This window comes from Talpa europaea, assembly GCF_964194135.1.
Source record: "Talpa europaea genome assembly, chromosome: X".
NCBI classification, from domain to species: Eukaryota; Metazoa; Chordata; class Mammalia; order Eulipotyphla; family Talpidae; genus Talpa; species Talpa europaea.
In genome coordinates, this window is record NC_140081.1 from 68,629,362 (window position 1) to 68,641,429 (window position 12,068).

Here is a 12,068-nt window from a genome sequence, read left to right on the forward strand (position 1 = left end):
CACAAAGCTCAGAGACACCTGAGATTTAACCTTAATATTAATTTTTGGTGTGTTTAAGTGCATGACTAAGGTAGTCAAGAATGAATTAGCATTTCTTTAACTCCAGTTAACTAACACCCTTTCATTATCCACCAGCTGATTTCCCCAACTGGTATACTATCCTAACTCTTTTGTTCCTGTTTCTGAGAGGTATTCTCTCACCACCTAACTGTTGGTGGCAGTCACACCAGAGAGCATTAGATTGGAAATATAAGAAGAAATAGATTCTAATCAGTCTTTCTTACTTCTTATTAACAGCTTTTATTGGGTGCTGTAGTGAAGTAATAGACTACAAATTCAGCAAAAAGCAAATTAACTTGGGGATTAAAACAACACATGGCATTTTGCCTTTAAAAAAAACCCCTTTACTCATAGCTTATTGATCTCCTGTGAGATTTATTTATCCATATTAATCTTCACCTCCATGAACAGTAGAGAATGGGCTGAAAGAGTTATTTTCTGGGCCTAATGTTTAACAGCCACTCAAGAGTTACCTTTGTTTATCTCTAAAAATTCTCTATGGCCTTACCTCCCAGTCCAAATAATCACAGACATCTTCAAAGTTAGTGAGTAGAGACACTGAGCAGAACAGCCGTGGCAGCTCATCCCTTGTCATTGGGGGAAAACGGCTATCTTTAAGGGCACTGTTAAAAATAAAGCAAATATTAAAACAATCACTAGATATTTGAGTTCCTAATTGAAAATACAATCATTTAAAAAAAGGAAAAGATTTTAAAAATCCCACAAAGGTGGGAGATCTTCAAATGTATTCAAAGGCCCAAAGAAGCTGTTTTTTTTTTCATTCAATAGCCTGTATCCATTAGCCAATCGTGATCAAATCAATTGTAAAGAGTAAATGACCAATTATATTTCCTATATAGTTATTTTCTAGGCTAGTCCCCTGTTACTTTTAGATTCTGAGAATATTTTAATTTACTTTTGAGGAGAATAAAAACCAGACTAGTGGTAACTTGTGATAAGACTTCTGCATCTACTGCTGGTAGAAATTTATCTATCTATCTATCTATCTATCTATCTATCTATCTATCTATCTATCTATAGATACATTATATAGTATAATATTGTAAAAAAAATTTCAGACCAGGTTTGCCAGTTACCATAGAACAGCACTAAGAGTTCAAAACAAAAAAAGACCAAAATTTCATTTTCTTCAAGCAAAAGAAATCAAAGAAAATGAAAATAATCATGCAAATTATAGACTAAAAATACTTACAAGGATTTCAGAACCCCTGTAAAAGATAATTCAAGATATGACTAAAAAAATTGTGAAACTACAGGAAATGGGGCTAATCTAGGAAATAAAAGTGTGGCTAGAAGACCATTAATCACACCAATGGATTTCTGAGTACATCAACTCTGATTGGATCCTGTAATCAAGAGTAGCGTATTACAACGCATAACTCTAGAAAAACCCCAATGTAAAGGATGAAATGTTGGAACATTATAATTCTTTTTGTAACAGTAGAATAGACAGAACACACACACATACATACACACAGATACGTACACACAGAGGCACTGTGTTCCCCATTCCTTTTAAAGAAGCCACTTCCTGGTTAAGAAAAGCAAACATAACTCTAATTGCACACTATATTAATGGCACTGCTGGCACTTGCACTGCTGATCTCCAAAAATACTATATAGGAGCTAGGCTCAGAAAATATCTTCACAGATAATCCCTACAGGTTACAAACATTGAGCCTACACATTGCTTGGATCATAACAATTCTTTTTCAGTGACTTCTTCATTACTGGGTTTTATTTTTTTCATTGTTCTATCCCTTCCTTTGCATTCTCACCCTCACTATATTGTACAAATATATACCTATGCTTGCTAAGTATCTTCAATGTACAATTTTATTGTACACTCTGACCTACTATATAAAGGAAAATGCTTCTAGAAAGATATGGAGATATTCTATATCAAGTATAATTTTTCCCATAAAAGGAGCCAACCAAGATTAACTAAGAAAATCTTTAGATTAACTAAAATAATCTGTAATAATTCATATGCTGAGAATAGCATTTCACTACTTTATAATTTAACAACATAGATTTCCTATGGTTTGGCTCTTTTTATTGTCCTATTGGCAAATAAGGTTTTAAAAAATATTTTCAAGTTCTCATTTGAAGCCAAGATGAAGACATATATGTGTGTGTATAAACATATAACACTACCACCCCTGACACATACACATACTGGGGAGAAATTCTAAAACACAGACCAGAAAAATCTCATGCATTAAAAAACAAAAAAGGCAATCATACTTTCAGTTTTCCTATAAAAAAAAATGGGGGTGGGAATGCCTTATACATTAGAATAATTTAAATATAACTTTTTTTTTAATAAGCTATTTTTTAAAGATTTATTTATTTTTATACAAGAACCGGGGTACAGGGCAGATGTGCGGGAGGGTGAGAGGATTCACCAGAGACAGAGCGGGGAACAGAACAGGCAGACTGACTGAAATACACTGGGAGGGGAGCAGAGGGCGAGACAGGAGAGGTCTGCTTCACCATGTGGGATCCTTGCTGGCCAGCTGGGATCGAACCCGCGCTGCAGAGGCTGCGGACAGCTTCACAGTGCGGTGCTCAACCACCTGCGCCACCAGGGATTTAGAGCTAGATATTTTTTATTGTGGTAAGAGATACATCCATTTTTAAGCATACAGTTATGAAGGATTAAGTACATTCACACTGCTGTGGAATCATCACCACCATTCATCTTTTTCCTTCTTGAATTAGAACTTTTTTCATCTTGTCCAACTTTTCTTGAGATATAATTCACATATCACAAAATTTACCCTTTTAATGTACACAATTAAATGGTTTTTCATATATTCACAGCACCGTACAATCATCACCACTATCCAATTTTGAAATGTTTTCATCACACCAAAAAGAAACCACCTACCTGATAGCAGTCACTTTCATTCTCCCACCCCCAGCCCTTGGCAACCAATAATCTCTGTCTCTATGAATTTGCTTATTGTGAACATTTCATATAAGTGTAATCATACAATATGTGGCCTGTTGTGTCTCAATTCATTCACTTAGCATGTTTTTGAGGTTCCATCCATGTTGTAGCATATGTCAATACTTCACCCTTTTTATTGCTTTATAATATTCAATTGAATGTACATATCACATTTTGTTTTCTATTTGTGGATTGTTTCCATTTTTTGGCTATTATGAATATGCTTCTATGAAAATTCATGTATGAGTTTTGTGTAGACATGTGTCTATGTAGACATATTTTCCTTGGGTCTATACCCAGGAGCGGAACTAGATGATATGGTAATTATATGTTTAACTTTTTGAGGGATCACCAAACTATTTCCCACAGCAGCTATAATAGTCTATACTCCTGCAATGCAGTATATTAGGGTTCCAATTTCCTCACATTCTTGCCAATACTTGTTATCATATGCTTTCTAAATTTTAGTGTTAGGCCTCACTTTCTAATGATGAGTTTTTGCATCTAATGCTAGCTTTTACATTAAAACAATATATCTGCTGACATTGCCAGACAGTTACTCTTACAACACTTTAAGGCAAGTTATCATTTTGCTTATTTTCCAGCAAACCAACATGAGGTAAATTTTAGCTCAGAATAATTCAAACCATTTCAAATCAATGATATTTTCAAGTACCTAAAATGTAATTGAGGATCAGGCTAGAAAGCTTTTCGTGTATATGGAACCATGTTGCTTAATCACTCTGGACCTAAGAAAGTTTTAGAACAAGGAATAAATGGGAGAATGGTAGCATAGCTAATGTGACTAGTGACAATCATGCCTCATCATACCAAGACTCAAATGTATGAGCTTCAAAACCCTGCAATAGTGAAGGTACATCAGTCGTGAAAGACATACTCATTCACATTAGACTTTTAATTCTTGAATTTCTCATCAACTCTAAGTAAATTTTCATTAAAATCATGAGCACAGAAAAATTCCAAAAGTTAGGAGCCCTCAGTGTCTAGGGAAAAGAACTAGTAATGAAAGGCTGGCAAGGGGCCTCCCCGGTGGCGCAGCGGTTGAGCCCTGTGTTGCGAACCTGCCCGCAGCCTCCGCGGTGCCGGTTCGATCCCCGGCTGCTCCCCGGCCACCGGAGGAGGGTCCCACATGGCGCACAGACCTCTCCTGCGGCCCGCTGCTCCCCTCAGCAGTGTACTTCGGTCCTTCTGCCTGCTCTGCTCCCCGCTCTGGCTCTGGTGAATTCTCTCACCCTCCCGCGCTTCTGACTGTACCCAGTGCATGTATAAACAAAAACAAACAAATAAATAAATCAATAAATAAACATGCCTCTAAAAAAAAAAAAAAAGAAAGGCTGGCAAGGTTTTAAGAGATTATAAAAAACGATGAAAAATGCAGCTGCGGACTGACCTCAGAGCTGCTAGGTTGGCGTGGATAGCTGATAAACAGGAGGATTCAGCTTCCTTCCTCCACACTTGCTTTAGTATATGCAATGTGGAATATGCAATGTGGAAACTGAGCTTTCAGAGAGGATGTACTGTCCAGAGTTGTGTAGTGACTAGCTCGAGGTGAGCCAGCTAGTGAGACAGGTAGGGACAATGCCAAATCTCTGATTCCAGCCCAAAATTTCTTCCTAGTATCCACATTGTGGTTACCACTATTGAACTTTAAAATCTTTTCCTTAATTTTAAAGTTAAATGCCTGCCTACTTGGCAATTCTAGATCTCATACCTGCAGTGCTTCTACCTAAAGAAGATAAATAATAATTCAGTAGTATTCATTAGTAGCCAAAGGGTAAATAAAGCTAGACTTCCTGTCTACTGGAAATCTGCAGGCACAGAAATGGTTTTAAAATATTAATATTGTCTATGGAAAGCATTTTATACCAAAGTAGTGTCTGCCAATTTAATTCTAGGCAGGCTACAGAACTGACAAACAAGGAGATCCTGTAGTAAATTCATGTGAAGTTCTCTTTGCTACATTAGGAAGCCATTTTCTTATGTTTAAATATTGCTAGGGGGGAAAAATACCACTTACATACAAAACCAGCCAGCTGCTCCACCACCCATATGATGGACGGATAAGATTTAAACAACAGTTTAATTCACATACCACATTCAAATATATTCAATTTAAATTGGCACCTTCCCAAGAATATATTTCACCTAATTGAGAAGCAACATTAACATCTGTCAAAGTTAATATCTAATGTTAAATAGCACTTTGATGAAAATGAACATTTTTTACAAAGGAATTAAAATTTAGCTATCAAAGCATCAAAGGGTTTGTGATAGTGCCTGGAAACTATGAGGGAAAAAACATCCGAAAAAAGACAAAACCTTAGACATAGAAGGGTTTCATAAAAAATATTCCATGCAACAGAAAAAATGGTTTAAGTGAATCTAGTTAGCTAGTCATTCACACTTGTTCATTCATTCATTCCTTTCTAAAACATTGATGACCTTAATCAGTTAACAGTGGAAAGTTACCCAACTGAGAAAGGCTTCATGTTACAGGCAATCATTTTTCAAGACAAGGAAGTAATTAAAACCAAAATTAAAAATTGCTGTTTGGATAGGAGAAGACAAGCAAACCAAGTATACATTGGGTCTGAAGTTAAAAAACAAATACTGGATGGTGTCACATATATAGGAATATAGGAATATAGGAAAACAAAGCCAAGGGTCAGACAAAATCAAACTGATAACAAACCCTTGAAATCTAACTGGAGAACTGGGGCTACCAAAAGAGGTGGGGAGGAGGGAGAACAAAGTATATAGGGCACAATGGACTATGGGAGCCTAGGTGGTATGGTAATCTACATATGAAGTGTGTGATCCTGTATCTCTAAGTTATCTACAGTGTTATAAACCAATGCTACCTCAATAAAAACATTTTAATTAAAACTGAAAACATAAAAAGTTTATTCATGAGGGGTATCAATCACCTAGAAATTCTGCCAGTCCTCCCTAGAGCTTCTGGAACAGAGTGCACATGTGGCATGTCTCAACTCCAGAAACTTAGAATACTAGAATCTTAAACCCAAATTGGAAAAATTATCCATAACCTCTCTTTCACATTAAGTAGCAATTTTAGCTTCCTGTTATTTAAAAAAAAATAACAGACATAAAATAAGTGACTATTCATCAAACCTAAGGGTAGAGAGGAACAACAAAGGACGTAATTATGGTTAAGGAAGGAGGAAGGGAACATTATTTTGGTGAGGACTGTGACCCAAAAGAAAATTTTCAATCGTAAGCCATATAAAATGTTATTTAATTGGAAGATATTTTTCCTTCAGAGTAATGAATACACTTTGCTTGCTGCTCAGTAATTATTAACATTAAAATGTATTACATTTAAAATATCTATTTTAAAATGTGAAATGAGTAATTAATAGGGTGGAAGAAAGAAGGAAGGATGGAACAAAAGGAGAGAAAATAAAGGAGGGTAAGAAAAAGAAAATGGGGGGCCTCCCTGGTGGCACAAGGGATTAAGCACCACACTATGAAGCAAATCTGCAGCCTCTGCAGCACGAGTTCAATCCCTGGCCGGCCAGGGAGCAACCCACATGGCGAAGCAGACTTCTCCTATAAAGCCCGCTGCTCCCCTCAGCAGTGTATTTCGTCAGTCTGCCTGATCTGCTCCCCACTCTGTCTCTGGTGAATCCTCTCACCCACCCCCACAAGCACACCTCTTGCCTGTACCCCAGCTCTTGTATGCATAAATAAATAAATCTTTAAAAAAAAAAAAGAAAATGGGCATACATAATCTTAAAAAAGGTAGAGAGGAAGTGACAACAAATGGCAGGAATAGGAAGTGAGAGGCTAAGAAAGTAAAAAGTGGAGACACACAAGGGATAACTGAGAAAGCAAGCAAGGAAGAGTGGAAGGGTAAGAGGGAAAGGGAGATAAAATACAGTATTTTATTTGGAAAAAAAATGAGCAGGCAACTATAAATCAGCAACATTCTGCAAGGGAGAGGGAGGCAGAGGGAGCAAAACAGGGGAGGGAAGAGCACAAGGGACTAAGGTGATGGTTGATGGATGAATTGGTGGTAGGAATTTTCTGGTGACTACACCTGAGAGGAGAAAGTATACATTGTACAAAAATGAACAATGATGTAATATATATATATTATATGTATTTTATTTGGCTCCTATCCTATAGGATTCACTTAGGTTTTAGAGTGTTATCATCTACTGCCCTCTGATTTCTTAAAGTTCTTGAATTGCTTTAATCTCAAATTCTTAAACGCTTCTACTCTGAGATAGTCAGAGCTGCCTACCAGGAGGGGAAAATACTCTCTGGCTGCATGCTGTGATGACCAGAACAATACTGTCAAGAGTCTGCCTTCTAGCCACAAGTTCCTCACCTCTAAATTAGGGGAATAGTTTGGGAATCTGATTTAGTGGTACAGAACAAAAGCTGGAAAACACAGAAAGAAACAGATGGCTAAATGTTTAGTGTATAAAGCAATGGTTTTCATTTCCCTCCATATAATGTTCATATAATGTTTTTTCCTGTAGTTTCTAGATTTACTCTATCCTGTTTTTAGAAATGAACTACCAGGAACTGGTTTTTTAAAAATTATTTTTCTATTGAAAATCTTTTAAAATATTGTACTAGAGCATAATGAATATAATTTTCTGTTGATGACTCAGTTTTATCTTTAAGACTTAATACAACTTTGGGTCACTCATTACTATACAATGTTAGAACAATGCTCTCACAGTCTTGGCAAGAAAAAATCTGCGGATCTGGAAATCAGATTACAGTACAAGCACCAACAATTTTGATCTTGGGAAATTTGAAAATGTGAGATCACTTCTCTTTTAAGAGAATGTAACACAAAAATAACCTGACATATGTCTTTCAGAGTTTTCAAGGGCTTTCATCCTTGTGTTCACTAAGTTAATATAAAACTAAACTACCTCTCAAATTGATTCAAATATAATTATTATTGCTTTTCTCTTAGAATTTAGAAATCTCTACAACCCTGAATAAGTGATATTTCTCAGGGTCATCAAAAAAGTGTTGTCTCTAAGGTATAACAAGAGTTCCAAGAGATTCATTATAAAAAGTCTTCTAAAATGCAAAATTAAAACCATTATTAATACATGAGCACTATTTCACAGTCCTATAGTATGAGGTTACTTGTAGGAAAAGTGGCAAAGTAGCACCACCTTTTTCTTGTTCAATCCATTGTTCCTTTGCTGGAAAGTTCTTAAGCCACTTGTCCATCTTGCATGGGTTAGTTTAGCTAGCTTTACATAACTTACACATTCTGGTCAAATGTCTTAAGATTCCTGCAAAGAATGCACACACTGGTGATAATATTTACAACCATGAATCTACTTAACTAAGCATATGTAAACTGAAATATGTTGCAATATGCTGGAAATGAATTAAAGAAGGAATGCATCACCATCAATTCCCATCAAATCTCTCTTTCCTCAGTATCCCTAATTTAGAGTATGTGATAGGTATGTTCCAACATAGTCCAAATGAGAGCACCCTGGTAAATCCATACATTAATATTAGCGGAGTTTAAGTAGTTGCTTTTATTTTTAGAAATATGATCATAAATAGAATTTCCGATATTTTTTTCTCAACCTACAATAATTATCTAGGTGCATCCCTCCTTGGAGACTGCTAAACTAAAGCCCCTAATCAAGTTCTAGAGGAATGGTCCTAATATACTTAGATATGATACTGGTGAGCAAAAGCATCTTTAGTTACAAAAGAGTAAATATCTGTTTGGCATCTACTGTGAGCCAGGTGCTACACAGGTATTACCTGGTCGAGTCCTCAAAACAATCCCATTTTTAGAAGAGGAAACTGAGGTTCAGCAAGATTAAGTGATCTGCTGAAGGTCTTAAAAAGAGAGTAAGAGAATTGACATTTGAATGTAGGGCTGCCTGCCTCTAGAGCCCTTTCTCTTTTCACAAATTACTTTCAGAATGGTACCAAATGAACATAAATGTATACACATTTAATCCATTTGAAGGAATTTCCCCAATTAATGCTTCTTTTCATGGGATTTAATGGAATGTTTTAGGTATAAGTACAAGCAGGTATTGAAACTAAGATAAATGGTACTTTTTTTAGTGAAAGTATTAGCTTGCTTTTGTTCTCCTTTCTCCATTTTGATCGTGGTGACTCAGAGCTGCTGCCATTGAAAAACATCTGTTTTATCTAAATTTAATAAGCTGTATTAGTGGGATACTAAGCCTTCTCTTATTCTGAAGCTTTCCCACAATTTGAAATTTAATCTACTGGAAGTCATAATAGCGTTACCAAAATACTAGTTTTGAACATATCTAGGCTGGCAGGCCTGTTTCTGATTTTTCACTTTGCTTTTCCAACCTGAATGAATAAGTCCTCTCATACCACAAGAGTCATGCAATTTTTTTCCTTCTCTCTTTCCATGGTAATCAAATCTATAAATTGAACTATGTAAACTGCAAAACATATGTTGTCATTCTTATATATGTGCCAGGTTAGGGGTGGTTTGGTCTTACCCACTGGTTTACTGTCTTTCTAAAAATACCAGCAGTCTTACATTACACAGGTTTGTTGAGGGCTAGCATGCTGGTTGTAATTGTGTGACCTGTCTTTGATTTTCTCAGATGTCACTGACTAATAAAGGAAGAGTTAAGTCAGTCTTAAGATGAGTTACCTGTCTAACAGTTTTTTTCTATGCCTGCATTGGGAAGGTAACACAAGGGCTGGCCTGGAACCAGAACTACCCCTGATGCCTGTGTCATCGCGTAGTGTGTGAGAGTGTAGCACCTCTGGGCACATGACCTGCATAGCCTTTTCAATAGGGAGCTTCTAGATCATAGACTTTGGAAGGACTGAGTATATATCCATCCCCATCCCCTGTAGGACCTCTGTATCTGCATCCAGAATGTGTAATCAGAAACCAAAAGCAACCAAAGTGAATAGAGCCTGCAAACAAAGAGCTTCCTGGCTGGTGGTGCACAGTACTGGGAGTCAGGTGTGGTCCTGTCCCTCCCCCAGCATGCTCTCTTGGGTGTCTCCTGAAGCTTCCAATTTGCTACTGCTGGAAAGTACAGAACTCCTGGGGGAGAAGATCTAATACAGCAAAATGGGCAGACAAAAAACACAACACATGGCAACTTGAGATCTCAAGGGCATATGTCACCATAAGACAGGAACAACTCTCCACAATCTAACCACAAAGGTATGGAAGACCTTATCTTCCTATCAAACAGAGTTCACAATTGCCATGATAAAGAAATTCAAAGAAATGAAAGAAAATGCAGCAAATGCCCCCCAAAAGAGAATGACTTGAGAAATAAAATTAATTAACAGAAATTAGAAATTGATGATTTTAAGGATAAGGGAGTTATGGAATGCAAAAAGATCAATAGAGGGGATAAAAAAATTTCTGCAGAAAGCTATGGAAGCAGACTAGACCAAATGGACAAATGAATTAGTGACCTGGCTTATCATAATATACAAAGGACCTGGGTGGAAGGAGAAAGAGAAACATGAAGAAAAAATAAACACTCTGAGACATATCTGGCTCCATTAGGAAAGGCAACACAAGGATAATCGGTATCCCAGAAGGGGACAAGAGAGAGAAGTGAAAACATAATTAACTCAAAGAAATAATAGAGGAAAACTCCCCAAACCTGGGCACCAAGACACACAGTTCTGAAACCACCAAGAGTTCAAGACAAAGGAAGACTATTGAAGGTGGCTAGGGGACACAAGCAGATCATCTACAAAGGAAATCCCACAAAGCTGACATCAGACCTCTCAGAGGAAATATGGCAGGGAATGAGAGAATGGAACAATGTATTCAAAATACCCACTGATAAAAATCACAAGACTTGCCTCCAAATACAACGGAGAAATAAAGGTCTTCTTGAACAAGCTGAAGGAGTTTGTCAACACTCCACCTCCCCTAAAAGAAATATTGAAAGGGGCTGTGCTATATATATCAGAGAAAAGTCTACAAAAAATGTACAAGGAATTAGTAGCACCAGAAAACTTAAAAAAATGACAATAATAAATCATCATATATCAATAACTGCCTTAAATGTAAATGGACTGAATTCATCAATCAAAAGCATGGAGTGGGCAATTAGATCAAAACATGAACCCAACTTTCTGTTATCTCCAGGATACTCACCTTTGCTTAAACAACAAAAAGTCTCAAAATAAAAGGTGGGGAAACTATCATAGAAGCAAATGGGGTCCAGAAAAAAGGAATTGACAGCCCTAGTAATGTAAGATAAAATAGGCTTCCAGCAAAAAAGGCAATAAGATACAGAAATGGACACTACATAATGATTAAGAGAATGATATACCAGGAAGAGATAACACTAATCACTACACATGCACCAAAACAAGGGAGCATCAAAGTACATTAAGCAACTATTATCAAATCTGACATCAGATATCAGATACTGGTAGCAACACAATATGGATGGGGACTTCAACACCCCATTTTCTTTTCTTTTTTTTTTTTTTTTAAGGACTAGAACCGCTGTTTTCTCCTTGGAAGCTCATTGATCTTTTTTTTTTTAATAATAAATTTTATTTTTATATTCCCCATACAATTGCAACCCCCCATTTTGATCCCAATCCCTCCCCTTCTGCCCACCCACCCCCCAAAAAGTGTCTCTGGTTCACAGCTTTTTGTTGATTTTGATTTTCACTTTCTTATAGTTATTCATTTTCCTGGTCCCTTATTTAAGTTTTCTAGATTCCTGCTATGAGTGAGACCATCTGGTATTTTTCTTTTTCTTTCTGGCTTATTTCGCTGAGCATGATCCCTTCCAGCGCCATCCATGTTGCTAAAATTGCATGTGTTTATCTTTTTTGAATGCTGAGTAATATTCCATGCTGTATATGTACCACATCTTCTTGATCCAGTCATCTATTTTTGGGCATTTGGGCTGTTTCCAAAGCTTAGCTATTGTAAACAGTGCTGCTATAAACATAGGGGTGCAGGTGTTCTTTGGAATTGAGGTTTCTGTGTCCTTTGGGTAAA

The 12,068-nt window shown here is 36.7% G+C and overlaps 1 protein-coding gene across 2 annotated transcripts in view; it reads right to left on the bottom strand.

The window, feature by feature from the left end:
• AMMECR1 (AMMECR nuclear protein 1) overlaps positions 1-12,068 on the bottom strand; it is a gene marked incomplete at both ends in the record, with an annotated part of 117,053 nt that overhangs the window by 19,033 nt on the left and 85,952 nt on the right. For both annotated transcript variants that reach the window (XM_084258585.1, XM_084258586.1), the window contains one exon: positions 569-683. In XM_084258585.1, the coding sequence (XP_084114711.1) occupies positions 569-683 (115 nt within the window). The remainder of the gene's footprint in view (positions 1-568; positions 684-12,068) is intronic.